General features: G+C 51.9%; 1 protein-coding gene across 4 annotated transcripts in view; it reads left to right on the top strand.

The window, feature by feature from the left end:
- The window catches only part of USP30 (ubiquitin specific peptidase 30), a 28,109-nt gene extending 5,942 nt beyond the window's left edge, over positions 1 to 22,167 (top strand). Inside the window, exons 2-13 of one of the 4 annotated variants that reach the window (XM_060192933.1) lie at positions 1,875 to 1,984; positions 2,952 to 3,134; positions 6,368 to 6,471; positions 7,783 to 7,881; positions 8,620 to 8,662; positions 11,603 to 11,697; positions 13,485 to 13,544; positions 14,181 to 14,267; positions 15,846 to 15,926; positions 16,017 to 16,221; positions 18,585 to 18,705; positions 21,454 to 22,167. In XM_060192933.1, coding sequence (XP_060048916.1) covers positions 1,875 to 1,984; positions 2,952 to 3,134; positions 6,368 to 6,471; positions 7,783 to 7,881; positions 8,620 to 8,662; positions 11,603 to 11,697; positions 13,485 to 13,544; positions 14,181 to 14,267; positions 15,846 to 15,926; positions 16,017 to 16,221; positions 18,585 to 18,705; positions 21,454 to 21,718 — 1,453 coding nt within the window. In that variant the 3' untranslated portion in view covers positions 21,719 to 22,167. Of the gene's footprint in view, positions 1 to 1,874; positions 1,985 to 2,951; positions 3,142 to 6,013; positions 6,141 to 6,367; positions 6,472 to 7,782; positions 7,882 to 8,616; positions 8,663 to 11,602; positions 11,698 to 13,484; positions 13,545 to 14,180; positions 14,268 to 15,845; positions 15,927 to 16,016; positions 16,222 to 18,584; positions 18,706 to 21,453 lie in introns of those variants that run through there. The other 3 variants (XM_060192932.1, XM_060192935.1, XM_060192934.1) reach the window with 3 other exon arrangements.
- The last annotated feature ends 544 nt before the right edge of the window (positions 22,168 to 22,711 follow it).

The following is a 22,711-nucleotide window of genomic DNA, read 5'->3' as shown; positions in this document are numbered from 1 at the left end:
AGTTCTGCATCCCATCCCCTCCATCGGAAATTTTCCTGTTCTTTATCCCTCTGGGATGATGGACCCGGGATCATTATGAGGTGCAGAAGGTGGAAGGTCTGGCTTCTGTAATGGCTTTTCTGCTGGACGTGGGTGCTGGCAGGAAGATCCATACCCCCAGTCTGTTGCTATCTTTCCTTAGTGGGGCAGGGGTCTGGAGAGGTGCGGCCCAGGCTACATTGGTAAGGCCGTCTGTCCAGGGAAGTCAAATTGGCGTCATGGTAGCATCTGCATCTTGGTGGCTGAAAAAGCATTAAGATATAAAGCAGAACAAATTGTTTAACTATCAGGAACCTAAAAAGCAGGATGGGAGCACTCTCTTATTTTTTAATATTTATTTATTCCCTTTTGTTGCCCTTGTTATTTCATTGTTGTAGCTATTATTGTTGTTGATGTTGTCATTGTTGGATAGGACAGACAGAAATGGAGACAGAGGGGGAGAGAAAGAGACACCTGCAGACCTGCTTCACCGCTTGTGAAGCGACTCCCCTGCAGGTGGGGAGCTGGGGCTCGAACCAGGATCCTTATGCCAGTCCTTGAGCTTTGCGCCACGTGCGCTTAACCCGTTGCGCTACCGGCCAACTCCCGGGAGCACTCTCTTAAGTGCTTTCTGCACATGATCTGTTGCCTCTGTCTTAGAAGAACAGAGATTTCTTTGTTGACAGTCAGTTAGCAGCTGTGCAGCACACCAGTTACCAGGTGAACGAACATGCCAGCTCCATCGGAATCCTGTGGGTCACTTCTCGGCTGGTTGTGAAACAGTGGTGAGTCTCCACGGGGTTAATGTGTGCAGAACTCACATCAAAATACCAGCCACTGGGAGTCAGGTGGTAGCGCAGTGGGCTAAGCACAGGTGGCACAAAGCACAAGGACCGGTGCAAGATTCCCAGTTCGAGCCTCCAGCTCCCCACCTGCAGGGGAGTCGCTTCACAGGCGGGGAAGCAGGTCTGCAGGTGTCTATCTTTCTCTCCCGTTCTATGTCTTCCCCTCCTCTCTCCATTTTTCTCTGTCCTATCCAACAACAATGACAATAACTACAGTAATAAAACAACAAGGGCAACAAAAGGGAATAAATAAATAAATAAATATTTTTAAAATATTTAAAAAAAAAACCCAAAATACCAGCCACATGCTCAATCACAACACTGGGATGAGAGTAGACAACACACAGAGACACGTAACGTTTGACGTGCACGTGCAGGACGACGGCACATTGACGTAACACATTGCACGCCTCCCTCATTCAGCAGAAACACAGTCACGATGTCTGAAATTGCTGCTGGAGTCTCATTTGTAGTCAGAACAACTTGAGAGATCATCAAGGCTGAGATTAAGAAACCTTTCATACCACTGTAGCCTTCTGCTCATCGGACATTCTAGGAGCTGAGTGGATTTCTCTGTTTCCACCAGTGCTCAGGTGTTTCTGTCAGCACTCAGAACCTACTGTAGTGCCCTGGACACTCGGGCGGCATCAGAAAGACAAGGACCCCTGGCCTCAGGGCCTTTGCTCTGCAGCCGAGGGGCAGTGAAGGTCCTGGTGGCAGGAGGCTGGTGCTATGGAGAAGGGGACAAGGCCAATGTCCTGCCATGGAGCCTGGCTGCAGTGGCCTTGTGACCGTGGCCTGGGAGAGCGAGGCAGAAAGCCCTGACCCTCTTCTGAGTGAAGGGGAATTGTGGCAAGCTGTGCCCTGGGGTCCGAAGATGTTCTTGTCACTTGCAGTCACGGTGCTTGCTGGGCTAGTGGGCTGTTTCGGTCACCGGTCCTTATGTCTGTTTGTTTATGTCATGTGATGTGTTTGTGGTGACGGGTGCCAGAAGCTTCCTTCCTTTTTTAGGTGCAAAGTCATGAAGAACTGGGGTGTCATAGGTGGGATCGCTGCTGCTCTTGCAGCTGGAATATATGTCATCTGGGGTCCCATTACAGAAAGGAAGAAACGTCGGAAAGGTAAGAGCGTCATGGCAGGGTCTGCAGACTTGATCCAAAGCCTTACTCTCTTCAAATCATCAAAAGAGCTGGGGGCCCCTTTGTTGTTGTGTTGTATCTCTAGGTTTTGAAAGCAGTTTTTTCTTTGAAACAGTAATTTGTTTTAACGACTCACTAACATCTCTATGCTGCCCGCTCTAAAGTCTTGAGTGGGTCCTGTGCTTCATAACGAAGCTTTCCAGGCAGCTAAGCCGTGGCATGTGCTGACTGGGTGCTGGGGGACAGGTGCTGAGCTGTGAGGCGTGTCTGGAGTGTCTCTGACCAGCTGCTCGTCACCAGTAAAAGCTTCAAGTTAGTTTCCTCACACACACCAACGTCTATTTCCTTAATTAAAATCTTTTATAACTGTTGCACGCTTTATAATTAGTAAAATTTATTAAAAGGAAGGAAGGATGGGGGAAGAGGGAAGAAGAAGGGGGGGAGTAAATGTAGCAGAGTGTGTGTGGTCCAGGGCTGGGGATGGTTATGGCGGAGGTTCGGATGTGCTGTCTGTGTGCGCATTTGAGCACCGTGTAAGAAAGCGATGAGAACTGTCAGCCGAGTGAGTGAATACGCCAGATTTTGCTGCTGTCTTTGCAGAAGGATCCACCAGAGTGGCCATCGTGGTGTCTTACCCACTGCCTGGAAGAACAGAATCATTGTCCTGGGGAGCAACAACACAGCCATTCTTTTCTTCAGTGCTGGGAAACGCTGCTTTCTTATCTAAGGGGAGATGGAAAGCGAGAGAGAGATGCTACTGTTTTCGTACTTTGACTGTAAACTAAGCTGTGCCAGACACCTCGGAGGGTTTCAACAACAAATCCATGATGGGCACCCGGCCCCTGTCACTTGCCGCCACAGGCCTCGGTGGATGAGGACTTTCCACGCTGAGATTTCAGCGTTGAGGTCACAGTCCTCTCCCTCCCCCTCCCCCCCGCCTCTCTCCCAGGGCTCGTGCCTGGCCTTGTCAACCTGGGGAACACCTGCTTCCTGAACTCGCTCCTGCAAGGCCTGTCTGCCTGCCCCACTTTCATCAGGTGGCTGCAGGAGTTCACCACGCAGTACAGCAGAGAGCACGAGGAGGCTCCCCCACACCGGCGTCTGTCGCTTACGCTGCTGCGCCTGCTGAAAGGTAGCCTGTGGGTAACTTGAGAGGCTTCCGGGCCTGTTGCTCAGGTGGCAGGCAAAGGGCTACTAGCCTGAGTGCAGAGACAGAGACGGAGAGGGAGAGAGAGAGGAAACAGATCCTCATGAACAGGTTGGGAGACAGCAGAATGTGGGGCAAAGAACTTTCAAACCTGAAGGGTGGGAGCAGGTAGCATAATCTTTTTTTAAAAAAAATTATTTCTTTATTGGGGAATTAATGTTTTACATTCAACAGGTAGCATAATCTTTATGCAAAGAGACTCTCATGCTTGAGGCTCCAAAGTTCCAGGTTCAATCCCCAGAACTGAGCGTTGCTCTGGTCGGTCTCTCTCTCTCTCTCCTTCCCTCTCTCTCTCTCTCTCTCTCCCTCATTAAGCTAAATAAATTAAAAACAAATCCTTATAGGGGGAAAAAAAAAACCCTTATGGAACAAAAGCGCTCAGTGGATTTGGATAGTTACCTGAGAGAGAGTGGAGGTGCAGGGATTGTCTATTTTTCATCATTTTGTTGGGGATTTCTGACTCGCAGGACTGTTGTCGTCACAAGTGCACAGAGTCAGATTTCCCTACGATAGGTGTCAGCGTACCTCACCGCCACCGCCTTGCCATCGACCAGAGGACACCGAGTCCCTCTTCTGCCATAGACATATTTTTAAAAGTCAAACATGTAACTCTATATTAAAAAACAAACAAACAAAAAAAACTTCCTTTAGCAGCCATCTTGGAGGGGGGAAATATCTTCCACCTAGTATGCATTTGGATTGCAAAGATATCAAAGTTAAAAATAGTAATAGTAAGTGCCTTGGGGGGGACGAGGTAGCCACACACCCAACAGAGTGTGATCCAGGTTCAAGACCCCATTTCACCTGCAGAGGAGAAACTTCACAAGGGGCAGAGCAGTACTGCCGGTCTTTCTTCTCTCTGCCTCTCTTCTCTTTGTCTCTCACCCTCTAGCAAAAGGCCACACCGACAAAGCCGTGGAGTTGTGCAAACTCCAAGGCTCAGCAATAATCCAGGTTGGGGGGGGGGGGGAAAGACAGAAAGAAAGCATTGTTCTAGGTAGTTTAGAATAAGGAAGCTTAGCTTGCAAAAGAAACAATATAAATAATCATCGATGCAAAGTGTAACCAACAAATACTGAGAAATATTCAAGTGGACCTCAGCCAAAGACAGCCAGAGCTAGGACTTGCGATGAACCACTTGCTCACAGGTGGCTGCAGGGTGTAACTCGGCTCCGAGCCGCTTGGTACTTGGTAACTGCTTGCAAGATGCCCAGCACCTTTTGACCTAGTCCTACATGTGTGGGAGCTGGTGTGAGAGACATGGTCAGCAGCATGGACAGTGATTTGACTAATGGGACAGGGAGTTCTGACCGGGTCATTTCAGGAGGGAGTGGCCTCTGGCTCTCAGCCTCTGAAGGGTCACAATATGCAGAGTCCGATCAAGGATTGAATTTTATGTGCCACTTGGGGAAAGAACTCAGGGCCTAGTGCATGCATGATATTGCTGAGTGACCTTCCCAGCCCTAACATTTTCTTTTTTAAATATTTTATTTATTTATTTATTTATTTTAATTTTTTTTTTAATTTATTTTATTTATTCCCTTTTGTTGCCCTTGTTGTTCTATTGTTGTAGTTATTATTGTTGTTGTCGTTGTTGGATAGGACAGAGAGAAATGGAGAGAGGAGGGGAAGACAGAGAGGGGGAGAGAAAGACAGACACCTGCAGACCTGCTTCACCACCTGTGAAGCGACTCCCCTGCAGGTGGGGAGCCGGGGCTCGAACCGGGATCCTTATGCCGGTCCTTGCGCTTTGCGCCACCTGCGCTTAACCCGCTGCGCCACCGCCCGACTCCCTAAATATTTTATTTATTATCCACTGGACAGAGATAGGGAGAAACTGAGGAGGGGGTGGGGAGATAGAGAGGGAGAGGGACAGAGAGACACCTGCAGCTCTGCTTCACCACTCGTGAAGATCCCTAACACCTAGTGTGGCAGGGGAGGGAGGAGAGAGAAGCAAGTGTCTCGAACCATACAAAGAACAGTAGTCTTTGCATCCGGAGGGGTGGACCGTCTTCATGACGCGCATTTTTTAAATTTTGGAGAGGACGTAGGCCACGATATTAAATTTAAATGGGCACCCTTGTAAAATCTGATATAACTCAACTTCTGCAAAGCTAACATTACCTTGGGCAGAGTCTGGATGGGAAAAAAAAAAAAAGCAAAATTTTGGTCTTTTAGAGGTGACTCTTCTGGTGGCGGGCAAGTGGGCAGCTTGAAAACAAGCAAACTGGCAGCAAGTCCCCCACTTTTCAATACAGTTACCCTCACAGTCAGAGGAAGAGCACTTGAGCTGTCTGTTGCTTCCCTGGGGCGTGGTGTTGCCTCACATGACCTCGGCTTGGCACAGAGATCTTTGTGCAGCAGGCTCTCCTCCGGGTGAGAGCTGATTGAAAGCAGTCTGTGACGCCTCCCTGTTTTAGTTAACAAATGCCGCTCCAGGCTGGGCGTGTGGGAGCTGCACTGTCCTCAGCTCTGACGCCTCAGCCCTGACCCAGGGCTGACACCCGAACCCTCCTGGGCTGCTGCCCCAAGACCCTCACCCCCTCCTCTGTGTCGCTTCTGTCTTTTTCTTTGAACTGTACCAAGAAGACGTGAATCAATTCTCCTTGTGCAGAAGAATCAAGTAGAGCGTTATAGATGGGACGACAGTCCCCTTCATCACCACATACTGTGTTTATATTTTAATATTTATTTATTTATTCCCTTTTGTTGCCATTGTTTATCGTTGTAGTTATTATTGTTGTCGTCATTATTGGATAGGACAGAGAGAAATGGAGAGAGGAAGGGAAGACAGAGAGGGGGAGAGAAAGATAGACATGTTTGAAAGTTCAAGGCTCTCCCCACTGCACCACCTCCCAGACCATAACACTGCAACACTCTTGATTAGCTTTCATCTAATGTTGTGCTGTGCAGGCTTGCAGCTCAGGCACTGTGAGTAAATTAATTCATTTATGAATCCTTGTCATTGCTGGGGGTTCACTGTGATGGACGGACTTTTCTAGGTAGACAGACAGGAGAGCAAGCTACCGTTTCCCCCAGAGTCACGGGGCCTAGGTATGAATCTGGGTTGCAAGCTGGGTAGAAGCAGGCATCTTCCCGGATGAGCTACCCCTGCAGCCCTAGGTGGGTAAATTTCACAACTTCTGCTTTGCTCCCAGCTCTGTCCTGCCAGGAAGTGACTGACGATGAAGTCTTGGATGCCAGCTGCTTGCTGGATGTCTTGAGAATGTACAGGTGGCAGATCTCTTCATTTGAAGAGCAGGTGAGCACGACCATCAAGGCAGCCTGGCGTGGAGAGCCTGTCCCGCCCACTCCTAGCAGGCCGGGCTGGGGCTCGCCGTGGTGGTGGGTGGGAAAGGTAAACTCAGCATTGACCTTGCAACTGCCCAGCCTGGCGGCTCACCTGCGAGACATTTCAGATACACTGTGTTCTGGGGCCAGGCCCGAACACCCTCCTGCCCTCAGGACCAGAGCGAGCTTGGCGAGCTAGGACAGAAGCACACAGGTGCCAGAGAGTGAAGCTCTTGTTAGTTCCTGAGTGACCCTGCACTGCCGGGGAGGAGAGATCTGTGGGGCCTAGAGAAGAGGCGGGCGGCTTCGACTCAGAGGTTCGGGTGAGAGTCCCTGACCCCACCCCACCCCCTATTTCTTGGGAAAAGGTTCATTTTATCTGGGTGTATAGGCTCGAAAGAATGGAAAGCAGACACTCCAACAGATGCTTGCAGACCCAGGTTCACAGAGTCATTATTGACAAGAGTCAAAATGCTGGAAGCAGCTCACTGCCTGTTGACAGAACGTGGCTTGTGCGTGCACACCACGCTGAGTTTGCAATCATGCATATCTGGACATGGAGTTCCTGCCACGTCCTGAAATATCCTCCCGTGTTTCAGAGGAAAGGGAGGCGAGTCTGACCCCTGGGTGAGCCTTGCGGCCATGCTGTTGCCTCACGAGGACAAGCACTGTGTGGCCACAGTTCCCTCGGGTGGTTGGAGTGGTCAGCTTCCTCCACACAGAAAGTGGCTTCCTAGGGCCGAGGAGTCAGGAGTGGGGCCAGTGTTTAAGAGGCCCAGCCTCTCTGCCTGGGGGAGTGAAGAGAATTCTGGAGACGAAGCTGATGGCCACACAGCAGTGTGAATGTGCTTGTGCCATGGAAGTGTACCGTCCTGTGGCAGAAATGGCAAATGCCAGGGGAGGCAGAGCTGACACAGGCTCAGGGCCAGCTTTCTCTCCTCCTCTCTCCCTGGGGTCCCAGTAGAGAGACCGGGTTGTGAAAACACAAGACAAGCTGTCCCCGATGGCCCAGGAGGTGGCACAGTGGATTAAAGCACTGGATTCTCAATCATGAGGTCCTGAGTTCAATCCCCGGTAGCACATGGACCAGAATGATGCCTGGTTCTTTCTCTCTCTGCCTATCTTTCTCATGAGTAAATAAATAAACTCTTAAAAAAAAAAAGTCACTGTACCCAACACAGTGTGGAGGGGAACAGCAGGCTAGCCGTGCACGTTAGCAAGAGGGAGCGGACCGGCCGGGCTCCATGGGACACCGCTCTGAAGACTGCTTTGCCTCTGGCAGGATGCCCACGAATTATTCCACGTCATCACCGCGTCCCTGGAGGACGAGAGGGACCGCCAGCCACGGGTGACACACCTGTTTGACGTGCATTCCCTAGAGGTGAGCTGGTCACGCCCTCACTGCTGGGGGACATGTGTGTGTGTGTGTGTGTGTGTGTCTGCCAGATGCAAGAGGCGGGTAGACTCTCTTTGCAACTTGAACTCCAAGGTCAGGGTCAGTGGGAGGCAGAGGGGCTAAGGGGTCGGGTGCTCTGCACACTGTGCAGCTGGTGACTTGGACACAGGCCCTTTGATGAGGCGGCAGGCACAGGAGCCCACCAGAGAGGGCAGTTGAGGCGACACGCGAAGCCGCCATTGAAAGTTGACCTTTGGGGGGCAGGCAGCAACACACCCGGTTAAGCGCACATGTCACCATGTGGACCCGGGGTGGCCCAGCCCCTGCTCCCCGCCTGCAGGGGAAGCAGTGAAGCAGGTCTGCAGGTGTCTCTCTCCCTCTCTGTCTCCCCTCCCCTCTTAATTTCTCTCTGACTTATCTGTCAGAATAGAAAGGGAAATGAAATGGCCGCCGTGAGCGGCTGATTTGTTCATTCATTCATCCACCGTGCAGGCACCGTGCCCCAGCGGTAACCCTGGTGGGAAAGAAAGAAAGAAAGAAAGAAAGAAAGAAAGAAAGAAAGAAAGAAAGAAAGAAAGAAAGAAAGAAAGAAGAAAGAAAGAAAGAAAGGCAGTCAACCTTTTTGAAGGCGCAAGCAGCAGTGTGAGGTTTAGAAGCGGGGGTGTGGGGATGCTGGAAGAACTTGCAGTAGGTTCAGTCCGCTTCTCTTCTTCCTTACAGCAGCAGTCAGAAGTCGCCACCGAGCAGATGACCTACCACACAAGAGGTAGTGACTTCCCACTGAACCGGGACGTGCAGAATGCGAGCTCTTTAGATGGGACAATAACGTGCCTGTTTGGCTTTTTTTTTTTTCTTTTCTTTTCTTTTTCTGGTGACATCCAGTCTCGAGGAAGCGCATGTGTATACCTGCAAAGAAACTTGAGTTTTAGAAACAGTTTTGGATGAGTCTCTTGGTGAACATTTGTTTCCCCGCCCCTTGACCTTGTTCAGTTTCCTCTAAGTGGGTTGATTTATACTTCAGACAAGGCTCTTCTTTTTACTGTCCTGAAAGGATCTGCTGAGGGACTTAATCGGCTGAAACCTCAGAATTTCCACTCCGACCAGCTTTGACTGCAAGTAGTCACACCCCTCCTTAGAAGGAAGTCATTGCTTTTCTTAAGATTAACAAGAGAGCGAGTGTGTGAGAGAGAGAAGAGAGAGTGCTCATGAATTCCTTTGTGTATTGGCAATAAGAAAACTGATTTGCTCTCTCTTTTTTTTTTGCCTCCAGGGTTATTGCTGGGGCTCCGCGCCTGCACTACGAATCCACTGCTCCTGGAGACCATTTTTTCTCATTTTGTTTCCCTTGTTGTGCTTGTTGTAGTTGTTATTGTTGTCATAGCTGTTGTTGTTGGATAGAACAGAGAGATGGAGAGAAGAGGGGAAGACAGAGAGGAGGAGAGAAAGACAGACACCTGCAGACCTGCTTCACCACTTGTGAAACGACCTCCTGCAGGTGGGGAGCCAGAGGCTCGAAGTGGGATCCTTACGCCGGCTCTTGCACTTTGCGCCATATGCGCTTAACCCGACTCCCTGATTCTCTCAAGTCCATTTCATGTGCCAGGCACTGTAGCCTCTCACTTACACTGCATAACAGCTCTGAAGCTGGTTGTATCAGGGATGAGAATTGGCCCCATTTTCAGCACACGAAGGCTGGAGATGAAGTGACTTCACAGGCTGTGTAGCTAGCAAGGAGCAAAGCCAGGACAGAGCCCCTGGCTGTCTGAGCCCAAGGCCTGTGCCTCCCTCTAGCAAGCCATACCGGGCGGGGCGCACTCCTCCAGCTCTGGTGCCAGCCACAGCCAGTGCCAGCTTTTCAGTAGCTTTCTGATGACTTTGAGGCTTTTGATCTCTTGCACTCAGGTGATCATTACTCTTCCTTCTCTTGACAACTCAGACATCCTTGTAAGCACATCCTTGTGAAAGACATCACTGAGGGGGCCGGGTGGTAGCACAGCGGGTTAAGCGCACGTGGCACAAAGCGCAAGGACCGGCATAAAGATCCCAGTTCAATCCCTCAGCTCCCCACCTTCAAGGAGTCGCTTTACAGGAGGTGAAGCAGGTCTGCAGGTGTCTGTCTGTCTCTCCCCCTCTCTGTCTTCCCCTCCTCTCTCCATTTCTCTCTGTCCTTTCTAACAACGAATGACATCCACAACAAAGCTATAACAACAAGGGCAACAAAAGGGGGAAAAATTGCCTCCAGGAGCAGTGGATTCATAGTGCAGGCACCGAACCCCAGAAATAACCCTGGAGGCAAAAAAAAAAAAGACATCACTGAACTCAAACTCCTTTTTAAAATGTGTCCTCATGAGGGAGGAGACAGCATAATAGTTATGCAGAGAGACTCTCCTGCTCGAGGCTCCCAAGTCCCAGGTTCAGTGGCCCCTATATCAGCATAAGCCAGAGCTCTGGTTAAAATAAAGTAAAATTAAAATGTGCTTTCGTGATGCAGAAAGCAGATACATTCAAGTGAAGGGTGTGAGTTCTCTTTTTGGTGGAAATCAGTCCAATTGGATATATATATATATATATATCCCATATATAATATATATATATTTTATTATTATCTTTATTTACTGGGTAGAGACAGCCAGAAATCCACAAGGTCCCAGGTTCAATCCCCTGCACCACCATAAGCCAGAACTGAGCAGTTCTTTGGTAAAAAAGAAAAAAAAGCCAGAAATCAAGGGGGGGGGTTAGAGAGGGAAAGAGACAGAGAGACCCCTGCAGCCCTGCTTCACCACTTATGAAGCTTTCCCCCTGCAGGTGGGGACCGGGGGCTCGAACCTGGATCCTTGTATATTGTAACATGTGTGCTCAACCAGGTGCGCCACCACCCAGCCCCCCACCTTTTTTCTTTTTCTCTTTTTTTTTTTTCTTGCCTCCAGGCTTATCGCTGGGGCTCGGTGCCTACAAGACGAATCCACTGCTCCTGGAGGCCATTTTCCCCATTTTGTTGCCTTTGTCATTGTTGCTGTTATTGTTATTGCTGTTGTTGTTGGACAGGACAGAGAAATGGAGAGGAGGGAAAGACAGAGGGGGAGAGAAAGACACCTGTAGACCTGCTTCACCAATTGAGAAGGGACTCCCCTACAGGTGGGGAGCTGGGGGCTGGAACCAGGATCCTTACGCCACGTGCGCTGCCACCCAACTCCCTTTTTCTTCTCCTCCTTCTCCTTCTCCTCCTCCCCCTCCCCCTCTTCCTCCCCTTCCTCCTCCTCCTCCCCTCCTCCCCCTCCTCCCCAGAGGCCTGCTCAGCTCTGGCTTATGGTGGTGCTGGGGATTGAACCTGGGACTTCCGAGCCTCAGTGATGAAAGTCTTAGGCAGAACCATTATGCTGTCAGCCCAGCCAAGTCCAGCCAACCCCCCCCCTTTAAAGATGTATTTTACTTCTTACATATGAGAGTTTCACATGAGACAGTAAGAGAGGGAGAGAGAAGCCAGAGTGCTGGGATAGGCGGTGCCGGGGACCAAACCAGAACCCTCAGGCCTGCATGTCTTGTATTATTCCCCACCCCTCACCCCCCAGCGCCCACCTCTCCCCATACCCCACTTCACTTGGCAGGGGCTTTGCTTTTCGGAAGGGGAAAGACTTTCTGTCTCACACCGAAAAGGAGGTGGGGCCGGCAGGGCCAGGATGGCACATCAGGGGCGTTTGTCTTCCAGGGTCGCCCCACCCCATGGCCGCCCAGTGGAAGTCCCGGCACCCCTTCTGCGGACGGCTCAGCAGTAACATGGTCTGCAAGCACTGTGCGCACCAGGTAACCGGCCTGTGCCCCGCAGCCTCTGAGCTTCCCCGGGGCGTCTGGGGAGTGCGGCTGGGGCAGGGGCCGGCTCCTCGAGTGGGGTGGGCTTGTGTTGCGTCTGGCTTAAGCCCCAGCTCCACATGGGAGGCACTGTGGCTACAGCAAACTGCAGCTGCGGGTCCGAACTCTGCACCGAGTGGCAGACGTGCACGTGCGCAGAGGTCCCAGCTACACGCATGCGCACACACAGTGTGTTCATGAAACGGGGCCGGGGGGGGGGGGGGGGGGGGAGAAGAACCAGAGAGGCCGGGTGGTGGTTCACCTGGAGCTGGGTTCAAACCCCCCCCCCCATCTGCAGAGGAAAAGCTTCACAAGCAGAGATGCAGGCCTGCAGGTGTCACTCTTTCTCCCTTTCTACCTCTCCCGCCCTCACTCCTCCGTCTCTATCCAATTACAAGTAAATAAATAATTCTGAATGGTTTCAGTATTGCCTCATCTTTGAGTCAGAGAGACAGACAGACAGACCGATAAACAGACAGAGAGGTGGGTTGGGAGAATGCACAGTGGCTATACAAAAGACTTTCACGCCCGAGGCTCTGAAGTTTCAGGTTCAATCTCCAGCACCACCATAAACCAGAACTGAGCAGTGCTCTGGTAATAAGGATGAGAGAGGGAGAATGATAAGAATGTGAGAGACGGAGGAACACCACAGCACAGGAACTTCCCACGTGACATCAGGGCTGAAAGCTGGGCTGCACACATGACAAGGTCTGACCCTCCTCACCGAGCCAGCCCCCACCCCTCTTACATTTTTTTATATTTATTTATTTATTTTCCCCTTTTGTTGCCCTTGTTTTTTATTGTTGCTGTAGTTTTTATTGTTGTTGTCGTTGTTGGATAGGACAAAGAGAAATGGAAAGAGGAGGGGAAGACAGAGGGGGAGAGAAAGACAGACACCTGCAGACCTGCTTCACCACCTGTGAAGCGACTCTCCTGCAAGTGGGGAGCCGGGGGCTCGAACCGGGATCCTGACACCGGTCCTTGCGCTTAACCTGCTGTGCTACCGCCCAACTCCCCCCTCTTACATTTTATACACTGCCCTTTAGTATGATCGTCCATCTGATCTTGACAAAGGGGTTTTTAATATCCTTTGCTTCTAGGTACGTACGTGGTGTTTACTGTGTCTCTTACGTCCAGCATCTAAATCCCACACAGGCTTATAGACACGTGTTTTGCCACTCATGAAGCTTTAGATGGAACCTAAGTTTTTCTTCTCCTTCTTCTTCTTCTTCTTCTTCTTCTTCTTCTTCTTCTTCTTCTTCTTCTTCTTCTTCTCCTCCTCCTCCTCCTCCTCCTCCTCCTCCTCCTCCTCCTCCTCCTCCTTCTGCTTCTTCTTCTGCTTCTTCTTCTTCTCCTCCTCCTCCTCTTCCTCCTCCTCCTCCTCCTCCTCCTCCTTCTTCTTTTTTGTTTTGTTGCCTCCAAGGTTATCTCTGGGGCTCAGCGCCTGCACTACAAATCCACTGCTCCTGTGGCCATTTTTTTTTTATAGGCTAGAGAGAAATTGAGAGGGGAAGTGAAAATAGGAAGGGAAGGAGGGAGGGAGAGAGAGAGAGAGGGAGGCAGGCCTGCAGACCTGCTTCACTTCTTGTGAATCGACCCCACTGCAGGTGGGGAGCCAGGGGCTCTAGCCGGGGAGCCTTGCACGGGTCCCTGTGCTTTGTACTGTGCGCTTAACCGTGCATCTCCACCCCGCCCCTGATGGAACCTAAGTTCTTTTCAAACCTTTTCACCGTTTGTTTCAGAGTCCTGTTCGATTTGATACCTTCGATAGCCTTTCACTCAGTATTCCAGCTGCCACCTGGGTACGTATCGGCCAGTGGATTGTTGGGGGCTGTGGGGGAGACGTTATCTGCGAAGGCTGGGAGGCATCATGGAGCTCAGGTCCTCTGCAGTATCAGACACAGTGGCCCTGTCCTTGCCTTAATGTGGGCCCCACAGTCATGTTGGGGGTGGAGAGAGGTGGACAGCTTTCTTGCTGCAGAGACTTCAGCTTCAAATTCCGAGCTCTGCAGTGAGATACCTGTCACCTTCTGCCCTGTTATGTCAACACACTGGGTCCACACCAGCAGACCACAGGACCCCCAGCTACACTTTTACTTGGGAACATATCATGTCTGTGAAGCTTTATTGCTGACAGAAGTGGAAATAATGGGCCAGACGGTGGTGTGCCTGTTTGAGTGAGCACGTAGCTATGCACAGGACCCAGGTTCAAGTCTCCGCTCCCCGCCTGTAAGATGGAAGCTTCATGAGCGGTGAAGCAGGGATGTAGGTGTCTTTCTTTCTCTCTCCCTCTTTGTCTACCCCTCCCTGCTCAATTTCTCACTGTCCTATCAAATTTTTAAAAAAGGAAAAGTAAAACTCTGGGGTTTGCCATTAATCTGAGGTGCCTGACCCCCTGCCTCAAGGTGTGACAGTAACTTCTTCCTGTCACATTTCAGGGTCACCCCTTGACCCTGGACCACTGCCTTCACCACTTCATCTCATCAGAGTCAGTGCGGGACGTCGTGTGTGACAACTGTACCAAGGTAGGCCTGCGCCCCTGTGTCCTCTCCCCGCCGGGTGCCAGCACCATGCCTCTCACCCACTGCTCTGAGCCCCCCCAGCCCACCCGGGGGATCCTGGCAGCCCCCAGAGCACCTCCTTGAGCAGGAAGCCAGCAGCCAGCTGCTGTCCCCAATGAGAAGAGCTGAGCAGCAGGCTTTATGCTGGGACTCGCCCTCTGCACTTGGCTGCGGCCCCCTGCTTCCTCCTCCCCCACACCTGCCGTTCTTAGACCTTATTTTATAGGACAGAGAGAAATTGAAAGGGGAGAGGGTTAGAGAGGAAGAGAGAGAGACACCTGCAGCACTGCTTCACCACTTGTAAAGCTTCCTTCTTGCAGGTGAGGGTTGGGGTCTTGAACCTGGATCCGTGCACAAGGCAATATAGACACTTAATCAGGAGTGCCACCGTCCAGCCCCTTCACATCTGCCTTTTTATCAGGACCAGCTGCTGCCTCCCGGAGCCTCTGGGCCTCCCCATGGACCAGGAGGAGCTAGCGGTGTGGTGCAGAGCTTTGGAAGACTGTCTGTCACCTGACCTCACAGCTGTGACAGTCATTGTTCTTAGAGAACTTTCAGGTGGTTCTTCACAACTGTCAGCATGACCTTCGCTGGCGCCCCCGGGCATATCTGTACCACTTCCCTAGGCCCGTGCATCAGTTCACCCAGGTGGTCCCTTGACCCCAACCCCTGTCTGCTAGGCCACTTGCCAACACCAGTTTTGGGCCTTCCACACTTGCACACAGATCGCTGGTGGCACCAAGTCCACTGACCACGGGCAGAGCACTGGCCAGGTCCACAGCTCCCCAGAGGTGTCCTCAGTCAAGAACTTTTAGGGGGCTGGGCTATGGTGCACCTGGTTGAGCACATGTTACCATGCACGAAAACCTGCGTTCAAACCCCTGCAGGAGGAGAAGCTTCAGGAGTGGCGAAGCAGGACAGCAGATGTCTCTCTGTCTTTCTATCTCCCTCTCCCTCTCCCCTCTCAACTTCTGTCTCTATCAAAGAAAAAGAAGAAGAAAGAATAAAATGGCCGCCGGGGGCAGTGGATTCATCATGTAGGCACCAAGCCCTGGTGGTGAAAAAAAAAAAAAGCTAACTGCGTCAGGCATGTGCCCTGCTATGCGTGTGGGCTGGGTTTGACCCACCCCCAACACCTCAGAGACGGTTGCCGTGGCATTAGGAGAAGCTCTGGGGCTAGAGATTTTCTCTATGCCTTGCTGACTGAAAAGGCAGCCGGGGGAGCCGTGGAAGGCTGGTCTGCATGTCAGAGGCCTTGACTTTCTTTTTTTTTAAAAAAAACTTTTTAAAAAAAATCTATTTATTTATTTATTTTGAATAGAGACAGAGAGAAATTGTGAGGGGAGGGGAAATAGTGCATGAGAGAGACAGAGAGACACCTGCAGCCCTGCTTCACCACTCATGAAGCTTTCCCCCTGCAGGGTGGGGACCAGGGGCTTGAACCCAGATCCTTGCGCACTGTAATGTATGTGCTTAACCTGGTGTGCCACCGCCTGGCCCCAGCCTTGACTTTCTGCAGAGATGTTTTAACTTTACTTCCAGATTGAAGCCAAAGGGACGCTGAACGGAGAGAAGGTGGAACACCAGAGGACCACTTTTGTTAAACAGTTGAAGCTAGGGAAGGTGAGCCCACACCACACAGCTCGTCCTGGGGCTCTGGGGAGGCTCTGAGGGCCCTGCTGCTGACACTCCGGCCCCCCTGTCCCCCCACAGCTGCCCCAGTGTCTCTGCATCCACCTGCAGCGGCTGAGCTGGTCCAGCCACGGTGCGCCCCTCAAGCGCCACGAGCATGTGCAGTTCAACGAGTTCCTGATGATGGACGTCTACAAGTACCACTTGCCGGGGCGAGGCCCGAGGTGCCACGAGAGCACGGCCAAAACCCTGGAGCCACAGGACAGGCCGGTGGTCCCCAGACCAGGTGCATCCGGGCCACAGCCGTGGGCCTCCACCTCTGGGGACCCTGACTCCAGAACCGCAGCCCTGGAGGGGGGTAAGGGGAGGGTTTGCGAAGCTATAGTCACAGGGCTGGGAAACAGTGTAGCAGTTCTGCAATAGACACTCATGCCTGAGGCTTGAGGTCCCAGGTTCAGTCCTCAGCACCACCATCAGCCAAAGCTGAACAGGGCTCTGGGAGAAAAAAAAAAAGTTAAAATCATATAATGATGAAATATCTACTTTGGAAACTTATATTATTAGTGGGAAGCTTCCTGATGGTGAAGCAGGTCTGCAGGTATCTTTCTCTTTCTCTCTCTCTCCCCCTTCTCAGTTTCTATCAAATTAAGTTTTAAAAAAAAAACCTATGTAGATAAAAAATATAGGAAGGTTAGCTGGATTGCTTTCTGAGTCTAGCTAAACGATGATGGGCTCACAGCACTCTGACCAGATTCTCCCAATCCCACAGTCCCCACACATGGGGAACACTGTCCCCCCCACAGTTCTCACACATGGGGAACACTGTCCCCCCACAGTCCTCACACATGGGGAACACTGTCCCCCCCAAGTCCTCACATGGGGAACACTGTCCCCCCACAGGCCTCACACATGGGGAACACTGTCCCCCCATAGGCCTCACACATGGGGAACACTGTCCCCCCACATCCTCACACATGGGCAACACTGTCCCCCCACAGTCCTCACACATGGGGAACACTGTCCCCCCCACAGTTCTCACACATGGGGAACACTGTCCCCCCACAGTCCTCACACATGGGGAACACTGTCCCCCCCCACAGTCCCCACACATGGGGAACACTGTCCCCCCCACAGTCCTCACACATGGGGAACACTGTCCCCCCACAGTCCTCACACATGGGGAACACTGTCCCCCCCACAGTCCCCACACATGGGGAACACTGTCCCCCCCACAGTCCCCACACATGGGGAACACTGTCCCCCCACAGTCCTCACACATGGGGAACACTGTCCCCCCCACAGTCCTCACACATGGGGAACACTGTCCCCCCACAGTCCCCACACATGGGAACACTGTCCCCCCCAGAGTCCCCACACATGGGGAACACTGTCCCCCCCATAGTCCTCACACATGGGGAACACTGTCCCCCCCACAGTCCCCACACATGGGGAACACTGTCCCCCCCACAGTCCCCACACATGGGGAACACTGTCCCCCCACAGTCCTCACACATGGGGAACACTGTCCCCCCACAGTCCCCACACATGGGGAACACTGTCCCCCCCACAGTCCCCACACATGGGGAACACTGTCCCCCCACAGTCCTCACACATGGGGAACACTGTCCCCCCCACAGTCCTCACACATGGGGAACACTGTCCCCCCCACAGTCCTCACACATGGGGAACACTGTCCCCCCCCACAGTCCTCACACATGGGGAACACTGTCCCCCCCACAGTCCCCACACATGGGGAACACTGTCCCCCCCATAGTCCCCACACATGGAGAACACTGTTCCCCCACAGTCCTCACACATGGGGAACACTGTTCCCCCACAGTCCCCACACATGGGGAACACTGTCCCACCACAGTCCTCCCACCTGGGAGCACTGTCCCCCACAGTCCTCTCACACCGAATACTGCCCCCCATAGTCCTCCCACCTGGGGAGCATGCCCCCCCACAGTCCTCCCACACAGGGAACGCTGTCCCCGCACACAGCCCTGTGTGACAGGACTTTGTTGAGTAGCGTCCAGAACATTTTGGGTTGTCACAAATGTGAGGGGAGAGGTGTGGCAGGTTCTCGGTTGTAGAGGTTGGTGAGGCAGTCAGTTCCCAAAGTGCACAGGACAGACCCCACAAGGAGTCACTCGGCCCCAACGGGCAGTAGTGTCTTAGTGCAGGAAACATGGTAACTGTCACAGTGCTGGTCTCCAGCCTGTGTCCGAGCAGAGGTCCAGGTCTCAGCAGCAGAGGGAGCTGCAGACCAGCGCCTAGACAGACTTTTCCTTCTGGAGACGGAAACTGTGGAGTGCCAAAAGAGACATCCTCTAAGTCAGTCAGCACAGTGCAGAACTGAGTACTTGGTTTCTCTCTGTGGCATTTTTGGAGAGTAGGTGTTGCCTTTCAAAGCAACAAAAGCATACATTTGTTGCAAACCACTGCAAGTCTTTTTTTGGTTTTTAAAGAGTTTATTTACTCATGAGAAAGATAAGAATGAGAGAAAGAACCAGACGTCACTCTGGTACATGTGTTGCCAGGGATTGAACTCAGGACCTCGTGTTTGAGAATCCAACGCTTTATCCACTGCGCCACATCCCAGACCACACCACTATGAACCTTAATCACTGAAGCCTTTCTCTCTTGCAGTTGCAAATCAGCCTGGGGTGCCCCAAACCCCGATTTTTATGAACGGCGCCTGCCCCCCGTCTTTGCTGCCTTCTCCACCGGCCCCCGTACCCTTCCCCGTCCCGGTGGTTCCTGACTGCAGGTGAGCTGCTCCTCCGGCCATGCCCCCCACTCGCCCAGCTGCCGCCTCTCAAGACGCTAAGGAAAGCACTGAGGAAGCACATCTACAGCACAGGCTCTCTCTTTTTCCTCTTTTTCCTCTCTTTTTAAATATTTGTTTATTCCCTTTTGTTGCCCTTGTTTTATTGTTGTTATTGTTGTCGTCGTTGCTGGATAGGACAGAGAGAAATGGAGAGAGGAGGGGAAGACAGAGAGGGGGAGAGAAAGACAGACACCTGCAGATCTGCTTCACCGCCTGTAAAGTAACTCCCCTGCAGGTGGGGAGCCGGGGGCTCGAACCGGGATCCTTACGGCAGTCCTTGCGCTTTACACCACCTGCGCTTAACCTGCTGCGCTACCGCCTGACTCCCGGCTTTTTTCTTTTTAATAGACGTGACTTTAAAAGTAAGGCATAGGGCCTAGGGAGAGCTTGCCAGGTAGGGTGTGTACCTGGCCAGGGGAGCACCTGGGGTTGGAGCCCCTGAGCCCTAAGGGAACTCTGGTGCTATGGTCTTTCTCTCTCAAAAAGAATGAAAAATTGGCCAGGAAGCATTGAAACTGGATGTGTGACATCCGAGTGCTGTCGAAAAATAAATAATAAAATAAAACTTATAGGGGTCAGGAGCTAGGCCCCCTGGTAGAGTGCATGCCTAGGGCCCTAGAATCCAGCCCCAACATCATGTGGAAACACCGCGCATGGCACCGGGGGAGCCCCAAGAATGGTGGAGCGGTGCCATGGTGCCCTTCCCTTCTCCCCCTCTCTCTCTCTCTCTCTCTCGCTTTCTCCTTTCTAAAGTAGAATGAGAACATTGAACCTTGAGGAGGCATACACACGCTCTGACAGCATGGAAAACATTGTGGTGACCAGGGAGATAGCTCGGCAGGAGAGCACATCCTTGCACAAGGGAAACTCTGGGTCCAGTGTGAGCACCTCATATGCCAGAGCTGTGCCCTGGTCTCTCACAAAACTTAAAAAATTTTAAGATATATAGTTTGCATATGTGTGTGAATATGTGAACACATGTATGTATGGCTAATGTATAAAATGTAAATTATTGGGGGCCGGGTGGTAGCGCAGCGGATTAGCTCCACATGGCGCGAAGCGCAAGGACCAGAGTAAGGATCCCGGTTCAAGCCCCTGGCTCCCCACCTGCAGGGGAGTCGCTTCACAGGCAGTGAAGCAGGTCTGCAGGTGTCTGTCTTTCTCTCCCCCTCTATCTTCCCCTCCTCTCTCCATTTCTCTCTGTCCTATCCAACAGTGACATCAATAATAACTACAACAACAAGGGCAACAAAAGGGAGGAAAATTAAAAATGTAAATCGTCTCATTTTTATTATTTTGAATTGTGTAAGAGACACATTTGAGAGAGGGAGAGAAGGGCCAGAAGCTAGACATTGTTGCACAGGAGAGCCCAAGCCCTCTGGCATGCAAGACCAGTACTCTACCAGTTGACCTATCTCCCCAGCCACTATGTATAAAAGTGTTTTTGTAATATTATTTATTACCAGATAGAGACAAGAGCGAAAGTGAGAGAGACAGAGAGACACCTGCAGCCCTGCTTCACCACTTGTGAAGCTTAGCCCCTGCAGGTGGGGACCGGGGACTTGAACCTGTGTGGTAATGTGTGCGCTTAACCAGGTGCGCCATCGCCTAGCCCCTGTATGTATAAAATTTAGAGAAGAAAATTTAAGTTTCTTGCACAACACACACAGAGATCCCCGGTTAAATCTTAAAGGTAGGTCTGCTCAGTAAGGTTGTGTGTGTTTGCGCAGACACGGTAACACTTACCCGCACATTACACACAGGCATCTTCCCTCTGGGACCAGGTTCCTTTCATGCAGCAAGGCCAATAAATGAACATGTCTGTAAAGGAGGAGCTGGCCTTTGCCAGTACTTGAGGCAGAAAGGACTGTCCTGGGGCAGTTTGGCCACCATCTCTAGTTAGTGTAATGTCACTGCTGCATCATCACGTGTATGTTTTTTCCTGTATCATCATCAGGGTTGTCAATGGGGCTCAGTGCCTGCATGATGGATCCACTGCTGGTGGCCTTATTTTTTTAAGACAGAAATTGAGAGGGGAAAGAGAGACACCTACAGTACTGCCTTACTGTTCGAGGGGCTCCCCACGTGCAGGTGGGGACAAGGGGCTTGAACCCTGGTCCTTGTGCATAGTAGTGTGTGCGCTCCACCAGATACACCCTATATGTTTACTGTGTATTTAGTGCTGTGTTGTATATTGCACTGTAATAACAAGTGGGAGAAATAGCAGCCCAGGTGGGACAGTGGATAAAGCCTTAGACTCTCGGTCACAAGGTCCCAAGTCTGATCCCCAGTATTACACGTGCCAGGGTGAAGCCCTCATTCTCTTTCATAAATAGAATATTTCCATAAATGAAGCAGATTGTACCAAGTGCTATTTCAATAAAGTACATAGACAGAAAATGCCCATCTAGTGCCCACCGGTCAGCAAGGACGAGACTGAAGTTTTAGAAGGGTGGGGAGGAGCTTGGAGCCCCTGCTCTGCCGCTCCCCATGGGCAGATTCTTGTCTCCTGCCACAAGACCGACTCACTAGGCAGCTGGTCAGGATCAGGGCTCCCAGAACAAGCAGGTGCCAGGCGCTGAGTCAAGTGGGCTCCGCAGTTGTGTCACCCCTGGAGCCGAGCTGCTGGGAGTCGCTCACTTTCCGTTTTGCTCACAAACCTTTTCTGCGCTCTGTTCCCATCCCCAGCTCCTCCACATACCTCTTCCGGCTGATGGCGGTCGTCGTCCACCACGGAGACATGCACTCAGGACACTTCGTGACCTACCGTCGGTCCCCACCCTCTGCCAAGAACCCCCTGGCCACCAGCAACCAGTGGCTGTGGGTGTCTGACGACACGGTCCGCAAGGCCAGCCTACAGGAGGTGCTGTCGTCCAGCGCCTACCTGCTGTTCTATGAGCGGGTCTTCTCCCGGATGCAGCAACCCTGCCGCCAGTACAAGCCTGAGGAGTGACGGCAGCCCACAGCCCACGCCGGTGCCCGGACCAGACTCCGTGTGCGCACGTGTGTGTGTGTGTGTGTGTGTGTCCCCACCACAGTCAGCCCCTCAGCCTCTTGGGGTGTCCTGAGAGCAGACCCCCCCCACCCCAGAGCCAGGGGACCCCCTTCAATCCCCAAACAGTCCTGTTAGCACACACTGGAAGGTAATGCCGTCATCATGTTAGGAAAGTGAGCTTTTGTTTATTCTTTCTCTACTCAGCTGACACAGGTAATCAAAGGAAACCAGACTCACCTTTTTGTATGCTAACATGAGAATATACTTGTGACTTAGAGGGGAGTCAACTTGGTCTGATCCTCTGCTGTCTCGGTGTGGACCTTTCATTTTTAATAAGCAGGTCCCTAAAAATCATTGACAAGAATTTGTGGAACTATTAAAGGCAACAATTTGAAGAAAAAAAAAAAGATAGTGTGCCTTTCAGTTGATTTTTGTAGCACGTCCCAGTCTGGAGAATTTCATGCTCCCATTATCATGGCAAAACCACCTGCAGAGACATGTCCCTTCCAAATCACTCAGTGGATGGCAGCAGGGCAGTTCAAAGATGTCAAAAGGACAGCCCCCTGCCCCTTTTTGTATGTCTTTTTCTAGCCTCCCCCTTCTTCCACTGTGGTAAAAGCCCATCTGACAAGTTTGCCCCTTGGGGAACTCTCACTGCGGTGTCACTTAGGAGCAAGGCACTGGCGTGGGCTTCTGCCTCGTGCCCACCCGACTGAGACACGGCGACAGCTGTGGCTCGCCAGAATCGGGCAGTCTGTGCGGCTCGATGCCGCTGCTCTGCAGAAACCCGTTCTCACACAGGGACCTCTGGGGAGCCACCAGTTTTGTCCAGTTCTTGCCCTGGCGTGCAGGGCTTTCAAGGTTTCTGGTGGGGAGGGGGTTGTGTGGACAGTCCCTCCCGATGTGCGTATCTGAGAGGGGCTACAGTCTCTCTGGAACTTGGATTCTTCA

The sequence above is a fragment of the Erinaceus europaeus genome, chromosome 6, assembly GCF_950295315.1.
Source record: "Erinaceus europaeus chromosome 6, mEriEur2.1, whole genome shotgun sequence".
NCBI lineage: Eukaryota > Metazoa > Chordata > Mammalia > Eulipotyphla > Erinaceidae > Erinaceus > Erinaceus europaeus.
Note: the sequence above shows the minus strand (reverse complement) of the source record. Positions and strands in the feature narration are given on the sequence as shown.